This window comes from Syngnathoides biaculeatus, chromosome 5 (assembly GCF_019802595.1).
Source record: "Syngnathoides biaculeatus isolate LvHL_M chromosome 5, ASM1980259v1, whole genome shotgun sequence".
NCBI lineage: Eukaryota > Metazoa > Chordata > Actinopteri > Syngnathiformes > Syngnathidae > Syngnathoides > Syngnathoides biaculeatus.
The window spans coordinates 13,790,724-13,813,954 of NC_084644.1; the positions used below are offsets into that span (position 1 = coordinate 13,790,724).

At 42.1% G+C, this 23,231-nt stretch overlaps 1 protein-coding gene and 1 long non-coding RNA gene across 4 annotated transcripts; one reads left to right on the plus strand and one right to left on the minus strand.

The window, feature by feature from the left end:
- The first annotated feature begins 156 nt into the window (after positions 1-156).
- On the plus strand, positions 157-22,513 carry prkcg (protein kinase C, gamma). Its single transcript, XM_061820400.1, has 16 exons — positions 157-379; positions 5,197-5,228; positions 5,387-5,469; positions 6,154-6,265; positions 8,033-8,161; positions 8,329-8,485; positions 9,375-9,576; positions 10,357-10,554; positions 13,893-14,066; positions 15,757-15,848; positions 16,225-16,287; positions 16,447-16,585; positions 20,028-20,108; positions 20,200-20,307; positions 21,436-21,576; positions 21,732-22,513. The coding sequence occupies exons 1-16, from the start codon at positions 162-164 to the stop codon at positions 21,891-21,893; spliced, it is 2,091 nt and encodes a 696-aa protein (XP_061676384.1). The 5' UTR covers positions 157-161; the 3' UTR covers positions 21,894-22,513.
- LOC133501024 (uncharacterized) lies at positions 14,191-16,136 on the minus strand. Of its 3 annotated transcripts, none has more exons than XR_009795079.1 (3): positions 15,844-16,136; positions 15,386-15,461; positions 14,191-14,855 (listed from the first exon to the last, which is right to left on the minus strand). It is a non-coding gene; the product is annotated as an uncharacterized LOC133501024 (long non-coding RNA). The 3 variants fall into 3 exon arrangements; XR_009795077.1 differs by having other exon boundaries at positions 15,386-15,464; XR_009795078.1 differs by having other exon boundaries at positions 15,799-16,136.
- Positions 22,514-23,231: the final 718 nt, after the last annotated feature.

Consider the following 23,231-nt stretch of genomic DNA (forward strand, 5'->3'; position numbering starts at 1 on the left):
TCCTGCAGCTCGGCCTCCCTGTCCTTGCGTACTTCCCCCTCCTCCTCCCACATCCAAGGTCTTTTCCCTGATGTGGAACTCAATAGCATCCTCACTGACTCCCCACCATCCATCCTCCCTCAAATCGCTCTCTTCTACTCTGCTGTATCCCTCCAGGCACCATGTCCACCCCTCTTTCCCCTTCCCCACTGACACTGGCCTCCCCGACATCAGCTGCCTCCCCGCTGCCTTCGCCCCTCTCCCCTCCGCCCAGGGTGCCCGTGTTCCAAAGGAAGGGCGCCCTCAAACACAAGAGGATCGTCGAAGTGAAAGATCACCAGTTCACAGCCCGCTTCTTCAAGCAGCCCACCTTCTGTAGCCACTGCACAGACTTCATCTGGTAGTGCACGCGCACACGCACGCACACACACACACACACACACACACACATACTACACAAGCATTCGTGCATTTGTAGAGAAACCACCCCGGTAGTTCTTAAGCCGCCTCCTCAGGCAACCCACTGCCACATCTGACTTTCACTGCACTTCACTGCACTTTTGTTTTTTTACTCTCTCTCTTTCTCTCTCTTTCTCTTTCACTTTCTCTCCCCCCCCTCCCTCTCCCTCTTTCTCCCTTTCCTTGAGGCTACAGAAACAGCCCACATCAGCCAGCACACTGACCCCATCCAATCTTATAAACTCACCTCCACGCTGGAGCCTACACAATCGAACACGCTCTGCTCAAAGCAAACTCACGAGACACTTCATTAGATACACATGCACAGTCTAATGAGATACAACGCTAGAGCTGCTTTTACAAGGAATACAATCAAAAACTGAGCATTATTGTTTTTGTATTGGCTTTCAGCCCAGGGGTGCCAATGTTTTTAGCCATGACTATATATTGGAAAAAAAAAAAAAAAAACCATCACCCTTATTTTTTCCCAATCAATCCTGTTTTAGGTTCATTAGTATTACCTAAATTATTGGATATCTATTTGGTAAATGCCAGAATAACATCTATCTATCTATCTATCTATCTATCTATCTATCTATCTATCTATCTATCTATCTATCTATCTATCTATCTATCTATCTATCTATCTATCTATCTATCTATCTATCTATCTATCTATCTATCTATCTATCTATCTATCTATCTATCTATCTATCTATCTATCTATCTATCCGCTCTTACAATCACACCTAGGGGCAATTTAGAGTGTCCAATTAATGTCGCATGTTTTTGGGATGTGGGAGGAAACCGGAGTGCCCGGAGAAAACCCACGCAGGCACGAGGAGAACATGCAAACTCCATACAGGCGGGACCTCAGAACTGTGAGGCCAACACTTTCCAGCTGAGCCACCGCGCCGCTTGTATTATTAATTTTATTATTATTATTGACAATTCATGGCTAAAAATGTGGCAGCGAAGGGGTTTTCTGGAAGGCAAGGGAGGGAACCAAGAACACTAACCCAAAGTTATAACTAGAGTCAAAATGGAGACCACACATCTCAATGCAATACACAATTTGAAAACGGTACTTCAGTCAAATAAATGAATAAATAATGAATTAATTAATGTAAGCATAAAGGGTGGGTGTTTCCAATTTTTGTTTTTCCGCACATTTTTATGCATTGCCCTAACGGTAAAAAGAAAACTTTCGCAGCAACATATCCCATATCAATAGTATATGGGTGTATGCACACACGCATGTGTGTTAACATCAACATTTATTGTGTAGAAAGGTGATATTTTTTTAATTTACATTTTGTATACATTTTGTTTTCATATATTGTATTAACCCCTTCTAGCCTAAGTCTGGTATAAGTTCAATACAGTACACTGCTTTTTTTTTTTATATTATTGTTATTGTCACTAATGCCCAATATTTTCCACACACAGTGTAAATGTGCAAATGCTAAATCTAGAACGAGAGTAAATGCACTTCGATGCGGCGACGTTTTTTTTTTTTTTATATATCTATCAAGAGCGGACGTTTACTCGCGAGCCGTGTGAAACAATTTGTGTTAAGCGTGTGCTGTGCGACATATGGCGAGGTTGTGTGTCGGAGGAGGGTTGGCGCATATGCCAGCAGCCTCTGGGCAGTTTTCAGGACATTCCTCCAGTTGGCTGCCATCTTGGCTGCAGTATCACAGTTCCCTTCTTCACACTGCGGAGGATGTTGTTTGAGTCTCAGTGTAGAGTTTTAGCTTAATTACAAAAAGAAAATTCAACAAGGAACCATCAAATATTGTTTAGTAGCCCCTTATTAGCCCAACAAAATTGGGAACTTAAGTGGTTACCTTTACTCAAAATGGACGCTAGATGCCTAAATATTATTCGGTTGGAGGTACTAATCTGTTTCAACAAATCTGACTAAGACCAAATTGTACAAAAACTGATAGTTTTTATGGAAGTAGATTAGTGCCACCAGGATTTGAATTTGAAATGTAAAGTGAAATAGGATTTTGAATTTGGAATGCCACAGTAAACATGATTTGAATGTGAAATGAAAAGTGATCACATTTTGTATTTCAGTGTAACTTTTCAATATTAACAATTCAACCGGCTGCAATTCACTGTCGAAAATTCACTGTCAGTGCCACCAGGCAGGGTTACTTCAGGTCAGAGCCAAACACCCAGCCAATCCAGTTACGCTTTCATAGTATGTGACGTCACGTGACTAAGAAAGGGTAATTGCGATTGGCTGGGTGTTCTGCCTGGTGGCACAGACGGTGAATTTTAGACAGCGAATTGAAGCCGGTTGAATTTCAGACAGCGAATTGTAGCCAGTTGAATTGTTAATATCTAAAAGTTACACTGAAATACAACTATTGAAAATGTGATCACTTTACATTTCAAATTCAAATCCTGATGGCACTCATTTACTTCCATAAGTTCGCATAGCAAGTAATGTGAATTCAGTTAACGTGACAGCCAGAAATAACAAAAATAACTCTTATAGAGAAAAAACAACGCTAAAATATCAGACTCAATCAGTCTATCACACCCTAATGAATAAGGTTCCAAAAACTTTTAAAGCTTCAAAGGAACATGTGTGGCAATGCTCACTCAACAACAACAAAAAACCCTTAAATAAAATTGCACATTCACATGGGATGTTTTGTATGCAGCTTGCATTGTGGGATACGTGGAAGGGACCAAATAGAGGATAACCTATACGCAATTCACATTCTAACAGTAGTACAAATGCCAAACTCACTACGTACGGCACTAAACAGTGAATAGGGTGTGATTCTGAACACACCTTATAGACCTGGTTGATTTGTCACAGCAAAGAAAAACATCATGTTGATAATACAAATGATGAAACATAAATATTCAGTAAAGACTAAGCAGCAAAAAATATACAAGCCTACTAAAAATGTATTTATACTAAAAATTTACCAAGAATATAAAAAGGACCTGTGTAGCAACCACAGTATGTTTTTTTTTTTCTTGGATGTTCTTCAGTTAAAATAAACCAAAGATACAGAATTAAGACCTTAGTACACTTGACATCCACTTGTCATATTTAAATTGAAGTTATTTGTTTTTGTACGGCAGTTCTTTATCATGCAAATTAGCAATTGCTCACCATGCACCTCTGTTTTACTCCAAAGCCAGTGGAGTTACAGCTTTCGTTACTATGGTTACCAGGAGCCAAACCAGGGTGTTGCAATGAGACAAGCCACGAATTTTTCTCAGCCAACTCTGAGAAGAAAAAACAAGCCACCTCGAAAAAAAAAAAAATATTTTTAATTTGTATTTTCACTTGTGGAAGCAACAATTGTCAATTACTGTGTGGATCCGTGCATGTGGCGCATGCAGCAGACACAATTTTTCCCTGTTGGCTTGAACATGACCATAGGCACTTACATTTACAACCCCCCATTTCTAATATTTGTTCCATGGAATTTTGTAAACAACAACATTCTTCATTTCATAACATTGATAATATACTTTAAAAGAAAAAAGTCTGGCACTGGCCGATGTAACTTAAACTATATTAGCTGAACGAAACGACATCAGACTGCTTCTTTAACAAAGCTTTGACAAAACACAGTCTACACACATTTAAACAACTTCATGTCTCATCAATATGATGCATGATATCTAATTGTTTAACGTTCTTGACATTTGAATTGATAAATACTAATTCTGAGGGCGTGGCATGGTGGCGCAGCTGGTAAGCATTGGCCTCACAGTTCTGAGGACCTGGGTTCAATCCAGCCCTCCCTGTGTGGAGTTTTCATGTTCTCCCATGCCTGCGTGGATTTCCTCTGGGCACTCCGGTTTCCTCCCACATCCCCAAAACATGCAACATTAATTGGACACTCTAAATTGTGTGTTTGGTGTGATTGTGAGTGCGGCTGTTTGTCTTGATGTGCCCTGTGATTGGCCGGCAACTAGTTCAGGGTGTACCCCGCCTCCTGCCCGTTGAAAGCTGCGATAGGCTCCAGCACTCCCTGCCACCCTTGTGAGGATAAGCATCTAAAAAAATGGATGAATAGATCATTCTGAGCTGCTCCAGATGATGAACTCGGGAGAGTTGTGGCTGTTATATTAATTGCTCTGACATGATAGTGGTCGTTTTAAGAGGTGGCAGAGCACACAACTACCAAAAGTATATGACAGTGGCCACCAGTTGAGATATGTCATGGATGGGTGGAGAGCACAATTACATAAAAGATTCAATCAAACTGAGCCGATCAAGATTAATTGCTGCGTCAAGGCTGATTCTCTCATGCTCTCTGCTGGTCAAAAGCAGAATAGCCCTCACACGCCTTTCCGCATCCATCCGCGCATGGACGCACTTCACGCAGCATCACATGCAACCTCATCTTCCAATGATTAAGGTCACTTCCCTCTACAAACACCCTTCAACCTCTTGTTGACGTTAACGTGACTATCTCCACCACCCCCACCCCCCTTAAAAGTGCTTGATTCACTGCAGGCCGGGTGCTGAGTGGACTCTTTAGTCAATCAATGGCTTTAATTTTTCAATTAAAGCATTAAGAAGATGTTGGAAAGAAGCCAACTATTCAGCCGGCTATTCGGGCATAACTGTGCTTTGTCTCCCTTGTGACTTTGCAGAGGTTCTGCCCCTCTATATATGTTCTGTTAATTAGTGGAAAAGATTGTGTTTGTGTCTTAATGGTTTCGCTGTCCTAATCTGTGCGCCTCTCTTGCTCACTCACTCCCTCTCAGGGGCATCGGCAAACAGGGATTCCAATGTCAAGGTAAACACGAATCAATATTTAGCTAAGGCATTCATCTTCTGAGATGAGGTTGCTAACTTCAGTCTCTCTCTCTCTCTCTCTCTCTTCTCTCTCTCTCTCTCTCTCTCTCTCTCTCTCTCTCTCTCTCTCTCTCTCTCTCTCTCTCCCTCTCTTTATAGTTTGCAGTTTTGTGGTGCACAAAAGATGTCACGAATTTGTGACCTTCACCTGTCCCGGCTCGGTGACGGCCCCCAGACCAGACGTGAGACGCCTTCCGCTCATAGCTCACCAGTCATCATATTCACACGCTCGCATGACTCACTGGCACACTCATTAATCCAGACGCATCCTTGTGACGTCCAATCAAACACCGGGAGGAGGTGGGCATGTATGGAGGTAGGAGGAGGAGAAGGAGGGTGTCAGGCAGCTGATAAGACTTTGAAAGCAAAAGAAAAACAAACTCCTTCATCCTCCTCTTGTTGCGTTTTTAAACCTGAAGGAACAATTTGTCTTCATGTTTTGTATCTTTGTTGTTGGGCCGTCCAAACAAACAGCCGCATGAATGGGGTCAAGGGGAGTGTGCTCGTATGTGTGTGTGTTTGTATCTGTATGTGTGTGTGTAACTGAGAAATGATAACAGAGTGAAAAGTGCACGCACAGCAGAGTGGAGGATTTTAAACTATACACGAGAGGAGAGGAAGGTGAAAAGAATGAGGGCACTGATGATGACAGATAAAAATGAATCATGGCTCTCAGTACCACACGCGCATATACACAAATGCACACACTTTCCGAGATCTCATTTTTACCCCCGTCCTTATCTCATCTGGTTTATTCATGAGCATTCCGATCCGAATGCCTGCATCGCGCCGACATGCATGTAAACACGGGTCTTTGCTGTTGTCATGCGTTTGGAGGCGGCGATGTTCTTTTTGTTACCTTTCAGGACCTGAGAAGTCACCACACGTTTAAGATCCACACGTACGCCAGCCCCACCTTCTGTGACCACTGTGGCTCGCTGCTCTACGGCCTCATACATCAGGGCATGAAATGTGCCTGTAGGTACAACTTCCTCTTTATGAGTCTATGAGGATGTGTACAGTCATATAACAGATTCATCATCATTCTCACTTTAAACCTCAAATACAAAAAAAGAGGTGCTGTACTGATAAGTTAATATAAATTAACCAAAATTGTTTGATAATTACTTTTTCAGACAGGGCGAGGTAACTAAACAGCTTTTCAATTTCACTTGGGTTATATTGTCTGATATTTACATTTGTTTGATAATCTTAAATATGTGAAACAATGCAAAAATATAACAATTTGGGAAGGTGGCCATGCCACAGTTTGTTCAGTGACAGTTGGAAACATAGAAACCGGAAGAAAAAAAAAAAATTTTTTATTGGTCGGCTGTATTGTGGAGCACGTGGTTGGGTGTGAATGAGTAAAGAATTTTTGCAGTCGATTATAATGTGATTAAACTCGAGTCGAAGTTGATTATCGTACAATATGGCAGTCTATAACCTTTTTTGTGCCTCGAACCCACTCCACGTGAAGACACATCGCAAAACCGGTATGGAAACAAAATGAAAAAAATCACAATTTAGGATTATTCTGAATATAGGTGTAGGTGAATGTAGGTAAAATCTGTCATTAAAGAGATGCTTAACATAGTTAAGCTTATGACACTTAAGACCTGAAAACACGTGATGATTTTTTTCTTCTTTGAGAGATCACCTGTTGCTTCTGGTCACAGCTACTGGGACAGGCTGATCAATCAGTTGTTTCCACAGCTAACTATTGATGGGGATGAATCCGGCTACGTTTTTTGGCGAGATCGTGCACCGCCACGAGCCTCAATGAGGACTTGCCAAACAGATTGATGAGCCGCATTGGATAAAGACCGTCAGATGGCCTGCAGTGTCACGGGAGCTAACTGCTTGTGACGTGTTTCTTTGTAGAGCAAGTTTTATGTACCCCTACATCCTGCAAGCGTAGATGAGCTGCCAGATTGTACCAAATGATCCCAGTGAAGCAGAAAATAACAAAGGGGGGTACACACGGTTAACAATGCGTCCCGATACTATATGAAAATACATGTAATACGTGCATCTGTAGCTAGTGAAGAAAATAAGTATTTTTAACACCCTGCTATATTGCAAGTTCTCCCACTCTGTAATTGCAAACAAAGGCTACTGTACCAAATATTAACATTGGTTTTCTCAGGTACTCAAATAGTTATTTGCAGCTGTATTACACAAATAAATCGGTAAAAAATCATACAATGTGATTTCTGGGTTTCTCTTTTTAGATTATCTCTCTCACAGTGGACATGCACCTATGATAAATATTTCAGACCCCTCCATGATTTGTAGGTGGGAGAACTTGCAATATAGCAGGGTGTTCAAATACTTATTTTCTTCACTCTAAGTGTGAAAGAATGAGCTCTGTGGAGTTTGCATGTTCTCGCAGTGCTTGAGTGGGTTTTCTCCGGGCACTCCGGTTTCCTCCCAGATCCCAAAAACGTGCATAATTTGCGCTTAGTTGTGATTGCGAGTGTGAATTGTTGTTTCCGTCTGCACTGCGATTGGTTGCTGACCAGTTCAGGGTGTACTCCGCCTCTTTCCCAAAGATAGCTGGGATAGGCTCCAGCACACTCAAAAAGTATTAGTGGTACAGAATATGGATGGATAGACATTGCCTTGAGATGTACGACAAGCAACGGTCCACATCCTAAAGGAACGCTGTATATTAATTAACACACTTCAATGAATATCTTCTACTTTGTCTTGCATTGATCCATATACTTGTAATCCTTGTAGGTTGTGACATGAACGTCCACCGGCGATGCGAGACCAGCGTTCCCAGTCTTTGTGGCCAAGACCACACGGAGAAGCGGGGCCGGATCCACCTGACAATTCGAGGCGAGAAGGAAGACGTCTTCGTCACAGGTGAGAAAGACAGCAGCCGAGGTCCACCAAAGCACAACATTGCTCTGTCGGCGTTTCCTTTATTCCTCCATGGATGAGCTGAAAAGAATCGGTATAGAGTGCAATTGGCAATCAAACTATGCCTACACCGAATAAAACCTTCACTTTCTACTACTTTTTCTCTGCAGTGCGGGAGGCTCGTAACCTGATGCCCATGGATCCAAATGGCCTTTCAGACCCGTACGTTAAACTTAAACTGATTCCCGACCCAAAGAGTCACAGCAAACAGAAGACCAAGACCATCCGCTCCACACTCAACCCTGTCTGGAATGAAAGTTTTACTTTGTGAGTCCACAGAGCGTGAATGTGATGTGGAGAAGGAGTTCTGTGCCAGCCTACACTACGTAGTATATGTACCATAGTTAAATGATCAAAGTCAAATGTTTGTTCATCAGAAATTCATTTTTTTTTTCATATTTTAGATTTATGTAAAACCATTTTTAGAATTATCTAGGATTTAATAATTTTAGAATAAATCATTATTTCACGATCAAGTATAACTTAATCAGATAATGATAATAATAATTCCATCCATTATCTGAGCCGCTTATCTTCACAAGGGTAAGATGGAGTCTATCCCAGCTAGCTTTGGGCAAAAGGCGGACTACACCCTGAACTGGTCCCCAGTCAGTCGCAGGGCAGATATCGACACCATCACTGAGCGGAAATTGATCCCACGCTGCCCTCACCAAAGGCAGGCGTGTGTACCACTACACCATCTGTGACTCATAATAATAATAATAATAATGGCAATATTGTTTTCATCATTATTATTGTCATTGTTATTATTTTAGTAGGACATTAAAATGTAAAAAAATCTACATTTGTAATAGTAATAGCAATGCACGTAATTAATTAAAAAGCTTTCAATAAATAACAATTAATTTCAAATAAAATGTTAATTTATTAAATAAGTGTACACTTGGTATATACTGAGGGATGTGTCCTTATTCAAAGCAGTGGCCATTTGGCATAATTGCCATTTCAATATTCATAATAATTTGGCTCAATTGTTAAAGAATCTGCATTTAAACTATGACTACAACAAAAACATCTTTTCAATTTTAGCTATAAAAATCTTTTCTCTGGAAAAGTTAGCTCTGTATCTTTTGCTCTGTTAAATTGCAGTAAGTGGCTTGGTTTTCAGGTAGTTTGCTGATGTCTCTGTGTGCAGTTCCGTGCGTGGCCACCAGTGGGACAGGCGACTGTCTGTGGAGATCTGGGACTGGGACCGTACGTCCCGCAACGATTTCATGGGTGCGCTGTCGTTTGGAGTCAGTGAGATCTTCCGGCGTCCCATCAGCGGCTGGTTCAAGCTGCTGGCGCAAGACGAGGGAGAGTATTACAACATCCCCGTGCCCGACCCGGACCTGCAGGTACGACTACAAAAATACGGCTTTAAATTATTGAGTGCCTGTTGGTCAAAAAGGGGAATAATGGATTTATATTCATTGAGCAGACAGTGAGGCTGCCCACTTACCGTGTTAATGTGCTGCCACTTCTCTTCAGGCTCCGCTTGGCCTTTATCTCATTACAAATATTTACTTCCAATAAAACTAAGCTTCTATGACTCACACAGTCAGAATCTTGCGCTGCCACTTTGAATTTAGTGGACCAAATAAAACACAAGTTCCTAGAAATACCACAGCATGTAGGAGACAATTGTGGAATCTAATGAGATCAAAGATCTGAACGATAAAAATGCTCAATTTTGATTACCACTGTCAAAGAAGTATTTATCAACGTTTATTATTGTGGGTTGGACTTTGGACCGCTTCAGTGCATCAAACCGAGACGTGTTGCATTTGCACTGGGCTATAAAATCTGAATATGTTAAATGAGTATTCAATGGGCTATGTTCCTTTTCTAAAAAACAAAAAAAAAAAAACTTCAACATTTTTTTCAGTATTTGAAGAGGCCGGCTGGAATAGATTAATGGCATCTCTTGTCATTTCAATGGGGAAAGATGATTTGGGTTACCTGTATCTATAGTTCAAGGTAAGACAATATTACTTTGGATCCCTGCTGTGCTGCCTCCTCTCTCCACCAGAGTGCAGGCTTGTTCTGCCTCCCCTCAATTAAAACCCGGAGAGGTGAAGTTGAGGTTGAAGTTGCTTGAGTGTTCGGACGGCATCTAATCACGCGTTACTCCACAGGAGCCTCAGCCAGACGGGACCGTGCCCACGCTGCCTCAAGTCGGAACCTCCATCCTGTCCGAACCCCTCCCCGTGGCCTTGCCCCTGACCCCTGTGTCCTCCTGCCTGCCCCCTGACTCCCACGCGCCGTGCAAGGGCAGAGTGGGCATCCAGGACTTCAACTTCCTCATGGTGCTCGGTAAAGGCAGTTTTGGCAAGGTAAACATCTGCTTTTTCAAACAATGGATTGACCTTCAAGTGTGAAAATGAAAATGTGAGCTCCTCAGTGCAGCGTCCCTCCCCTGCAACAGAGGCCGATGATTAATTCAAGTGCGCGTCTTTTGTGCTGTCAGCAGTCATGAGCTCAGGCTGGCTGGCCGGCAATCTCCTCGTGGAGGTGCTCCTTCCTGGCGAGCCTCTGTTCTCCATTTTCACTCTGGAACTCCCTCACCCCTCCCGTAAATGAACCGTGGTAAAGAGAGTGGCGTTTTGAGTCCTTCTGCATCGTCTTACAGCTCCCCGGTGCTGTTTCATAACTGTGAGATGAGATTCTTAACAGGGGACGGGAGAAATAGAGCTCAACTTACGTAAGATGGATGTTTAAAGTGGTAGGGGGGGGGGGAGAAAGGAAGGAGGGAGACTTGAGGCTGTTGAGGGAGGAAGGCGCACACAGATAGGAAAGGAAAGGATTACTTTGAGGCGGGAAGTGACAAAATGGCCAAGAGGAAATGGGATAACAAGCAGGCAGGAAAGACGGAGCACTACGCATGGGATTTAGAACATTCCATGTGTGACCAATTGCATTTTTAAATGGAAAAATCAATTATCAAGTACCAGGGGAACTGCTCGAGTACTCTCTCTTATACTCTTTAAAATTCTTTCTCTTGATATTGTAATGGTATAAATCGTACAGACCGCACAATTGATCCATAATTCATTGGATGAAATGTAATCTCTCATAGACTCAATGCTCGTTTGTGCTGATTGTTGTTTTTTTTTTGGGGGGGGGGGGGACACTACTCACTGTTCTCTGTTTGCTTGTTCAAGGATTACAAGTACACGCTAATTTGCTTGTCCCGAGTTTCCATGACTTTTGATTTTAATTTTCTTTTTTTTTTGTTAAAAATATTCACAATTGCTCAAATGTTTGAGGTCACTTAAAAATGTCATTTGTGTTTTTTTTAAAAAGTAAAGATAACATTTCCACTAATTAATCAAAACTGCCATCTGGAAATTGATAATCCTCTGCCACTATCTTTCAACATTTTGGTGCGAATGAACTATGTTGAAGTGAGTAGAATAGCCTCAGTGAGATAACAGTATTGCTTTGCTATCTTGTAGTGACCTGAGTTGAGGGGATTCACTTGGGGGAAAGAAGTACTGTTTTGGCACCTTCTTGTAACAACCAGGTCCAAAGAAACTATGTTGAAGTGAGTTGAAGTCTATCTGAGACCCTGACACACTCTACTCTGAGAGTGTGATTGTTCTTAGGGGGTGTTTCTTTGAATTTACAAACTTGAATTACGGTATAGCTACTGGAGAGGAATGGGGAATGAGGTCTTTGAACAACCCTTTGCTCACATCTTTAGTTCTTTAGCACTGTGATGCCACAAGATTGGACTGAATGGCCACCATTTTTAGACAGGGCTTTGGTTCCATCTTTTGAATTTTTTTTTTTTTTGTAAATAACGGAAGCTAGGTTAAAAAAAAAAAACAATAATAGAAATGGGGCGGCACGGTGGATCAGCTGGTAAAGCTTTGGCTTCACAGTTCTGAGGTCCCATGTTCATTCCCCTACCCGCCTGTGTGGAGTTTGTATGTTCTCCCCGTGCCTGCGTGGGTTTCCTCCTGGCACTCAAAACATGCAACTTTAATTGAACACTCTAAATTGCCCCTAGGTGTGATTGTGAGTGCGGCTGTTTGCCTCTATTTGCCCTGTGATTGGCTGGCATCCAATTCGGTGTGTACCCCGCCTCCTGCCCCTTGACAGCTGGGATAGCCTCCAGCACTCCCCGTGACCCTTTTGAGGATAAGCGGTGAAGAAAATGAATGGATGGATGGCGAATACAAATATGAAACAAGACAAGGGAACACCCGTATTGGATGGAACAAGTGGACAGGATTTCTGTCAATGAGCGGCAGGTCATCAATATCCCTTTAAGCACATGGAGTACACACACACAAGCATACACACACACAAAGTCTACAAACTGTAAAGTGAATTAAAATTCTGTAGCCAGTAAACGCTAGCACACGCCTCTGCAATGTCGCCAAGACTCTTGATCAGCCAAGGGCTTTCCATTCTAGTTCTTTCCCTAAAATCTTGCATTCACTCATTGTAGAAATTTCTAGCGTCATTAGCTTGTAGAGCAACCCCAAGCTGCGCTTTCTGATTAAAAAAGCACAAGTGCCTTTTGCCCATTTTGACATTAACGTGCCTTGAAATATGGGGAGCATTAATTAAACGCTCAGTTGTTTCGCCACAACAAGCACGGGCATCCGTCCTAATAGCGGCAGCACGTGCCCGGGTTTTAGGATGCCCGCGATGCACACGACAAGATGACATGGATCACTGATGACACACTGACCACGCGACAGTTGGCACGTGCAAAAGCGAAGCAAGAACATGGAGCCTTACAGGGAAACGCATTCTGAGTCACATTCAAGGAAGCTTTGTATTTATTCAGATTTTCCCCTTGAAGCCAAATACTGTAGTCATGTTGTTGTGCTCTTGTCTATAAATAAACGCTTGGGTTTATTTACAACTCCGCTTTAAAATTCACACACTCACTGGTCACAGCATTAGGGACAGCAGCATAATCTGATGATGTCCGACACAAGAGCTGCATCAAAATAATGCTCATTTATTATTATTATCATTATTATTATTATTATTTCATTTGGGCGGTGAACTGCAAAAATGACATCTTCACTATTGAAAGAAGTGAGACAAATTCACAATAGAGAGATTTTGTGAAAATATTCATCCACAACCATGCATTTCATGTAGATCTTGTGTTGGATGCCATTACGTTGTGTAAATGATCATAATGTGATATAGCTGCAAACAAAATGTAGAAATCATTTCTCATGCATAATTCATTGTCGTACTGAAATCATATTTTTTCCCCTTTGCTGTATTTGAATGCAATGGCACACATTGGCTCTCATCACATCAGATTCAATGTTTGACGACATTTATTGAGCCACATTCGAACAATTTCCCAGCACGCCACTAAATGAAAATGTCAGAAAAACTATGAATGATAATTTTGTTTCAATGCAGTCACAAATGTGCTTACTTATCCAGTTTAATTTGACATAAAGCTATTAATTTGTCCCAACAGCCGGCTGCACGGGTCCATTTTACCGTCTCACATTTAGTCGAAGAGCATTTAATTGTACAGATGCTGAACAAAGATGCATTATTTGTCGTGAATAAAAAATTATTTGCTGCTGATTTGGAATTGTTTTTTTTCCTTTTTTTTTTTTTTGGGGGGGAGGGGGGGATTTCACACCTGCACCAAACAAAAAGTTCACTTTTCTGACTCCCTCAGGTCCTGCTGGCGGAGGAGCGAGGCAGTGAGCGTCTGTTCGCCGTCAAGGTCCTGAAAAAGGACGTCCTCTTCCAGGACGAGGACACGGAGAGCGCCCTGGTGGAGAGGAGGGTCCTGGCGCTGCAGGCGCGTCCTCACTTTCTCACGTCGCTCTACTGCGCCTTCCAGACTGAGGTGTGTGCGCCTGTGCGGCACTTAAAAGCTCACAGTTTTACTCAAGTGACACATTTAGTTTGTAAACAGACAGATGGGATGAGCCTTAAAATTTATATCTAAAATACAGAAAAAAAGTGTTCTTTCATAGTAGACTAATCATTCTTTCTTGTCCTTTTAGTTGTATTATTTATCGTGACTCAAGTGAGGATTAGCAGTATCGAAAATGGATGGATGGATAGTTGAATTTTAATTAACTAATTACGTATAATTATTTAAATAAACAAAACTTTAAATTTATTGTTTACAATAAATATAATCAAATGCAGTGGTACCTTGACTTACGAGATGAGTTTAATTTGCTAATGTAGAAAATCGTGTTTCCCCATTAAAATCTGTTAAGCCCTTAAAGTTCTACATAAACACATTTCGAATAGTATTGTACTCTATAAAAATAAAATAGAGTAAAAGACAATATAAATACATTAAAAAATGTATTTAATTAACTTGGCGGCACGGTGGTTCAGCTGGAAAGCGTTGGCCTCATAGTTTTGAGGTCCCGGGTTCGATCCCTGGCCCGCCTGTGTGGAGTTTCCATGTTCTCGCGGTGTTTGCGTGGGTTTCCTCCGGGCTTTCCGGTTTCCTCTCACATCCGGGAAAACATGCAACATTAATTGGACAGACTAAATTGCCCCTAGATGTGATTTTGAATGCAACTGTGTGTCCTACAATTGGCTGGCAACCAGTTCAGGGTGTACCCTGCCTCCTGCCCGTTGACAGCTGGGAGAGGCTCTAGCACAACCTGCGACCCTTGTGAGGATAAGCGGCAGAGAAAATGGATGGATGGAAGTTAATTAACTGGGTTACTACTGTACTTAGCAATAAAAAATAAAATGCATTAAATGTGAAATAAATTGCATTTTAATCAACCCTTTTCTGAGTGGGTGTGGGCTAGGCCAATTCAGCAAATATAACAGGACTCTTGATAATAAATGCTTGGCAGGGCTGGATCAAATTTGTCCCCGCTTCTTGTGTTGAGGCTCCAGATGGTCCCAAATGTCGCACAAAATTGAGAACATCCACTTCAGAAGCCTGCCTGACATTTTGGGCCACAAGGTCCTTTATGGGATTATTGGATTTACAATAATATGGTGAAATCTTGATTTAATGGACAAATTGAGTGGTGATGGTGGTAGTGGGGATCCATTCAAGCCAGTTGTCCAATAAATTGAAGCCATTTTTTTCATAGCCTAAAAATCTCCAGTACAGTAATAAAAAAAAAAGTGTTGTAAACAGAAATAAAACGGCGTAAATATGTTTGAAAGTTTGTCAAAACCAACCTTACTGGTGCTTTGCTTTGAGGTGACGCGGTCTCTTTCATGACCCACGAGGTTAGCGCGCATACTTTTTTCACTTCTGCTGCAATTAGATGGCGTAGAGAAGGTCATGACAAAAACACAAACTGTATACTGTACCAAAATCAGTGTAGCATGTTTGAGAAATGAGACATGTGCAAATAAGCCAGAAATAATTAATAGGTAGACACTGCACTCCTTTTGCTACGGCGACACTAAGCTAATGTCCATGCGTTAGCTTGAATGGGAACATCGCCCATGCTATAGACACCAGCATCCTATTCCTGGGGTGGGGAGGCTTGCGAACAAATCGCTCCTTAACATTGCGGCGTGTGTGTATGTGTGCATTTCCACAGGACCGCCTGTACTATGTCATGGAATACGTCAACGGGGGAGACCTGATGTTCCACATTCAGATCATCGGGAAGTTCAAAGAGCCTCACGCAGCGTATGTGCTCTTATCTCCATGGCGTTTTTTCGCAGCGATTCAACGTTCGTCTTGGCCGCACGCACTTATCTCGCCTCTTTGTTCATTATTCCTGGCGACTCTTGAAAAAGTCCTCAGCTGGAGGAGCGGCTGCCTCCTCCCACTAATCTTGTCTTCTCATCTGCGTCATCCAATAATCTTTGATCAATCATCCAAAACTAATTCTCACCCTGTTGCTCAATTTATTTTTTTATGTGCCTTTCATCTAGTTGCTTGCACCGCCTTTCATCACCCTGCTGCCTCTTCTTGTCATGCTTCCTCTTTTGATTTACATTTATTTCCTGGTACATGCACTAAAGCAAGCTCTCTCTCTTTCTGACTTTCTCCCCACCTGCAGGTTTTACGCGGCAGAGATAGCGGTGGGCCTGTTCTTCCTCCACAGCAAAGGGATCATATACAGGTAAAAGCTGATTTATGTCACGTTCGGGAGACCGAGTCGTTCCTCCGCAGTGCAGCGAGCAAAAGCCACATCGCTCTTGTCTTTCTTGGCAAACGACTCTTTTTAAAGCCGGTATCCATCAAAATGAGTCATAGAGCGTGTCGTCCCACCTTTCATCAGGGATCTAAAGCTGGACAATGTGCTGCTGGACAGCGAGGGCCACATTAAGATTGCCGACTTTGGGATGTGCAGGGAGGGAATGTTCCAAGGCGACACCACGCACACGTTCTGTGGAACCCCAGACTACATTGCCCCTGAGGTAGGCCCACACACTCCTTTTGGAAACGCCAAGAAGGTCTATTTGGTGCTTCGTTTTCATTGACAAAAGTTGTGATAGGTGCCAAATTAACTACTCAGTGCCAAGTTTTGACAAACATTTATGAGGCTAAAGTAAAGTGAACCCTCACATATTTGCAAATTCAGCTTTCACACATTTTTGCGCAGGCGGGCTGTCCTCCGTTCGCACCTAAACTCACATGTGCTGTTTTTGTGCTCAACTGAAAAAGTAGTGCTTTGTGGCCTTGAACCAAAGAAGGTCCGTATTTTCTGCACTATAAGGCGCAACGCATTATAAGGCGCACCTTCAATGACTGACCTATTTTAATTTTTTTTCATGTATAAGGCACACCGCCTTATAAGGTGTGTAGAATAGACGCTACAGTTGAGGCTGGGGTTACGTTATGCATCCATTAGATGGATATTATTATAATATTGATCCATATATAAGGCCCACCGGATTATAAGGCTCACTGTCAGCTTTTGAAAAAATTAAAGGCTCTTCAGTGCAAAAAATACGGTATGTTGAAGTAAGTTGAGGAGCCTTTTTTTGACAAAAATATATTGTTTTGTCGCCATCTCTTCACATCCTGTTTTGAAGGAAATATTTTGCAGTAAGTTGAGAAGCTTCATTTAGGCAAAAGTAGGGCCCTGCCACCACCTTGCATCATCCTTACACCAAGGAACTATTGTGAAGTGATTTGAGGAGCTCCATTTAAACAGAAGCAGTGTTTTGCCGCCATCTTGTAACGTCATTGCGCAAACACTGTTGAACTGAGTTGAGAGCTTTATTTAGACCAAAGTAGTGCTTTACCGCCATCTGCTACAGTCCTGGTGGCAAGGAATTACCATGATTTCCGGCCTACACAGCACACCTGGTTATAAGCCTCACCCAGTACATTTGTAAAGGAAATACTTTTGGTACATACATACGCCGCAGCTGTGTAAAAGCCGCAAGTGCCCACATTGACACCCACATTGAAACACAAGATATTTACAAAGAAAGACGGTACACAGAAAGTTTAACGCTATCGCGGCACGAACACAAGTGTGGCACTAATGCTAGCGCAGCACTAACGCTAGCGCGGCACTGACAGGGCTGGTTAAAATAAAACTTACCGGGAAAAATCACTGAGACACGCCAGTAACACAGCAGCAACCCGCTAGCACAGTGCTAACACTAGCGCAGCACTAACATGGCCAGTAAAATCACTTCCTCGGCACATATATTCCGATCTCACGCTTACCTTTTCCGCTCGAGTGCCCCCTTGCGGCCGTTAGAATAAATGCACAAATTAGCCGCATCACCGCATAAACCGCAGGGTTGAAAGCGTGTGAAAAAAGTCACGTCTTGTAGGCCGGAAATTACGGTATGTTGAAGTTAGTTGAGGACCGTCATTTAGAAAAAAAAACCCAATTGTGGTTAACGGCCGTCTTGTAGCAGTTTTAAACTGTTTGGTCACAGACGCTGCCCGCTCAGCACCGGCCTGCAAAGTAATGGCCGTCCTTCCCACTTGAGCCAGATCAAGCCTAACCAACCCAAACATACTGAACCGCACCGCTTGGGCTGCTTTCCTCTCTTGTTCTTCTTTTACCTGCAGTTCGTCACCACAGTCTCCCTTTTGTTCATCCCTTGTGATCTTGTCAATTGTTGTTGTTTTTTTTCCATCGGTGATTAGCCGATTCAATTAGCACAGCGTGGGCTTGCAGCACAACTGCCGCAAAACCACCACATTCCTTGTATCACCCCGGGTGCTCTCTTAGTACCACACTTGACAAGAGTGACTGATGAAGTCCCCCGCGCATGTATGTATGATTGAGAAAGTGCGAAAACTATCGGAAAAATCACAAACAAATTAATCCAGCTTGCCTGCAAACGCCAAACAAAAAAGTGTTTGAGCCATGTGATGAATCGTGTTTACAGTACGCGCACGTGTGCGTGCGTGCGTGTGTTTGTGGTAATTGAAGGAGTAGCAGACATGAACAATTGCGAGAGACAAAAGAGAGGACGTGACTGTTGTTGTGCACATCTTTGATGAACATGGGGGGCCCCTGAGTATTGACGCTCTTACGTAAACACCCATTGATTCTCTTGCGTTTGACATTTTGGATGCGATACAATATGCTCTCCCCAGGGGGTTGTGGGCTGGTTCCCTTGTGAGAAACACACACACACACACATACAGGCTTGTGAACAGTCATATTTTTTTTCACAGATTTCTATACTCATTCATACAATCACTCTCACTAATCTCACACTTTGTATCCAAAGGTGGCAAAAGTACTTAATTATGTACTTGGAAGAAAAAAAAACGGGTACAAAAGTACAAAAGAATGAAAAGATTCGTACAAAAGTAACGGGGAAAAATTTAAAAACTGTGTTTTCTGCACTATCATCATTTAATGAGGTTACAAGTGACAAAACCTTTTCAGTAGAGTAATGATTAGAAGATACATATCTGTTTTCAAATGGAGTAAAACAAAAAGTCATCGGAAAAATTAATACTCAAGTACGACTGGAACTTATCATTAATTCAACAATCTATAAATCTGGCCATTATTTTTTGGATTAATCATTGAATAGCGTGGGGAAAAAATATTTCCATTACTTTATTTTAAAACAAAGTATTATTTCCAAGTGCAGTGGGAAAAATGCACAAGCATAAACTGATGATGATTCAGCAAATGTTTCAGTCAGAAAAAGAGGTTGAAATGTTGACCGTTGTTTCCCAAAGTAAAGTCGGATATTTGCAAATGTATTACTTTCATTAAACACAAAGCTAACTCTTATTCATATAGTATCCTATACATGAATAACCCGAACTTTTCTTGTTGTTTTTTCTTTTATTTCTACGTCTTTATTTTCATGTAGGCTGTAATAGTAGTTACTTAAACATTTCAGTGTTAAAAATATTTAGGAAAGTATAATTGGTGGTGGCACAATGGGGCAGCAGGTTAGATAGATCGTTAGCTTCATAGTTCTAAGGACCCGGGTTCAAATCCCATCCCCGCCTGTGTGGAGTTTGCATGTTCTCCCCATGCCTGCGTGGGTTTCCTCCGGGCACTCCGGTTTCCTCCCACATACCAAAAACATGCAACATTAATTGGACACTCTAAATTGCCCCTAGGTGTGATTGCCTGTCTCCATGTGCCATGCAATTGATTGGTAACCAGTTCAGCCTCTTCCCTGATGACAGCTAGGAATGCCTAAAGCACTCCTATAACCCTTGTGCAGATAAGCGGCTAAGAAAATCAAGTGTCTGTGTGTCAGAAGTGCCTGAAAATGAACAGGAAGAGCGGTCTTGTTTGCGACCAATCCTGTTCTTTTATTTATGGATCTAAAACCGCAATTGAAAGCCAAAACTTGCGTACAAGTCTGAAAATAATAGAAAGTGGACCTAATGACCAATTCTTCTTATTTGCAGATTGTGGCCTATCAGGCCTACAATAAAGCGGTGGACTGGTGGTCTTTTGGAGTGTTGCTCTATGAAATGTTGGCAGGACAGGTATGACACACAACATTGTTAAGACTCCCAAGTTTCTGTCGGTTGTGTAGTTGTTTGCTTTCTTTTTTTTTTTTTTTTTTTTTTTTTCCAGCCTCCTTTTGACGGCATCGACGAGGAGGAGCTTTTCCAGTCCATCATGGAGCAGTGCGTTTCCTACCCCAAGAGTCTCTCCCGTGAAGCTGTCGCCATCTGCAAGGGAGTACGTACGGAGACGCACGATAGCGGTGCTTTTCAAACTTGCCACCTCACAAAAAAAAAAATAAAAAATGGAGCTCTCCAAGTATCAATATATTAAATGTTGATTTGATTGTACTGAAACACATGTATATTAAGTGCAGTTCTACTTAAGTTCTTAATTGTACTAGAGAGTTAAATACAACTGAACTGTCCTTGAGAAATTATTACTTTGCCTACCACTAGAGGGAGCCCGTGTGCTACTAGTGGTACTTGTGCCACATTGAGAATTACTATACACTGCTCAAAAGAGGGTGGCATAGTGGAACAGCTATGTGATTGAGAGTGTGGCTGTTTGTCTCTATGTCCCCTGCGATTGGCTGGCGACCAGTTCAGGGTCTACCCCGCCTCATGGCCGTTGACAACTGGGATAGGCTCCAGCACTCCTGCGAAAATTGATGGATGGTTGGATGGATGCTCAATAGAGTTGGAACACGTCTCCACGGCACAGTAGATCTGCTGAAAAGCGTTGGCCTCACAGTTCTGAGGTCCCGGGTTCGATCCCAGACCCGCCTGTAAGGAATTTGCATGTTCTCCCCGTGCCTGCGTAGGTTTCCTCCGGGCACTCCGGTTTCCTCCCACATCCCAAAAACACGCAACATTAATTGGACACTCTAAATTGCCCGTAGGTGTGATGGTGAGTGTGACTGTTGTTTGTCTCGACGTGTCCTGCGATTGGCTGGCATCCAGTTCAGGGTGTACCCCGTCTCATGCCTGTTGACAGCTGGGATAGGCTCCAGCTTTCCTGCGGCCCTTGTGAGGATAAGCGGCAAAGAAATTTGATGGATGGTTGGATGGATGCTCAATAGAGTTGGAACACGTCTCCATCAATTAATTTGGTAGTTAATCGAGTGTTGAGTGTTGCAGGAGTGCTGGAGCCTATCCCAGCTCTTTTCGGGCAGGAGGTGGGAAACACCCTGAATTGTTGCACCCCACCTTTTGCTGGGCTACGCTGTAGCTCGAGGCAACTCTAATTTGTACAGGAAACCACCAAAAATGCATAGCTGGAGTTTATGAGATCAAAAGTCGAAAAAGATATCCTTGCTGTGCCACACTGTTTTTGAATCTTATCTTTTTTTTTTTTCAAATGAAGCTCCTGACAAAGCACCCCAGCAAGCGCCTCGGTGGAGGAGAGGACGCCGAACGTGAGATCAGGGAGCACCCGTTCTTCCGCTGGATAGACTGGGACCGTCTGGAGAGGCTGGAAATCCCGCCGCCCTTCATCCCCAGATCAGTGAGTCCAACACCTGGGTCCATTCTCCTACATACATGATCGTGATCGTACATGGAAAAAAAATCTCACATATTCAGTACATGGGGTAGAAGCATGCAGCCGAGAGGAATACTATGAAATGAAGAGAAGTAATTCATCCTGTTCACTTCCAACAGGGCGGGAGGAAAGGGGAAAACTTCGACAAGTTCTTCACGGCGGCCCCATCGGCGCTCACTCCCTCAGACCCGGACGTGCTGGCAGCCGTCAACCAGGAGGATTTCCAGGGTTTCTCCTTTGTCAACCCAGAGTTTGCTCCGTCCCCCCTAACTGCAGTTTAAAAATAACCTCCCCTATCGTGCAAATAGTCTAGTTTTATACTGCGATCTGTCACAACACACTTCGACAGCAGGACTCTCATGAATTTAATCCTGCTCAACAGATTTAAATATGTTGCAATATTGTTGTGGAGCGCCGTGTAAGAGTTGTTTTGGGGAATAATAGCAGAATCACTTTTTGTCATTTTGCATGCAAATTATATCGAATCTATTTCAGTCCATTTCCTTAGAGGTTCCCAGAAATACACTACATAGAGATGTTATATTTGGGCTGCAGATGTATTTCAATAAAAATCCTTTAATTCGAGAATACAGTACATTACACTGGTGCACAAAGTATTGGGCCGCTATTATATTTGTTGTTTTAGCACTAGTGTGACCAAATATGCAACTCAAATGTACTTACAGGAGTTGTCCCTCTGAATTCATGAATGACGATGAACATAAAAGTACATTTCTAAACATTTATCCATATTTTAAAACCAACGTATTATGTTTTTCTTTGGTCTGTTTCACAACAATCAGTTTTGTGTGTGTGTGTTTTTTTTTTTTAAAAATCAGTCTTTGTTTTGCGGTGAAATGATTATGAAAACAACAAATCTAGTGGTGGACACTTCACTATACTCGATGTGAAGATTGTGTTTATTCCCAAAAATATAATGTAATGTTATCTGTAAGTGTGACTGTGACTGCGAATGGTTGTTTGTCTGTCCTGCGATTGGGAGGTGACCAGTTCGGGTGGAGCCCACCTCTCACCCGGTGTCAGGTGGGTTAGCTTCCTACATGCCCGTGACCCTAGCGAACTTAAACGCTATTTGGTAGACTCATTTAATTCTATTCATTTATTATTTCATTATTTCTAATGAGAATATACAATTTTTATTTTATTCATTTTATTTTTAAATGCTTTGTTTTTCACTTTGTTTTAATCATTTTGTTATTGAATTTTATTTTAATTTACATTTATTAATAATTTTTCATTTTTTGTAAGTTATGAGAATTTGATTTCCTTTTATCGTACATTTATTTTTTATTTTAATATGTATTATACATTAGATTTATTAATTGTGAAATTCAATTGCATGAACATGTTATATTTTTTTCATTTGGTTCCATTTTAAATACTTTTTTAAATGTATTTTAGTATTTTATTTTAACTTCCAGCAGCACCGTGGCGCAACTGGTTAGATCGTTGGCCTCACACTCCTGCAGACCGGGGTTCAGATCTTAGTCCCACCTGTGTGGAGTTTGCATGTTCTCCCCGTGTCTGTGGGTTTCCTCCGGGCACTCCGGTTTCCTCCCACATCCCAAAAAACATGCAACATCAATTGGAGACTCTAA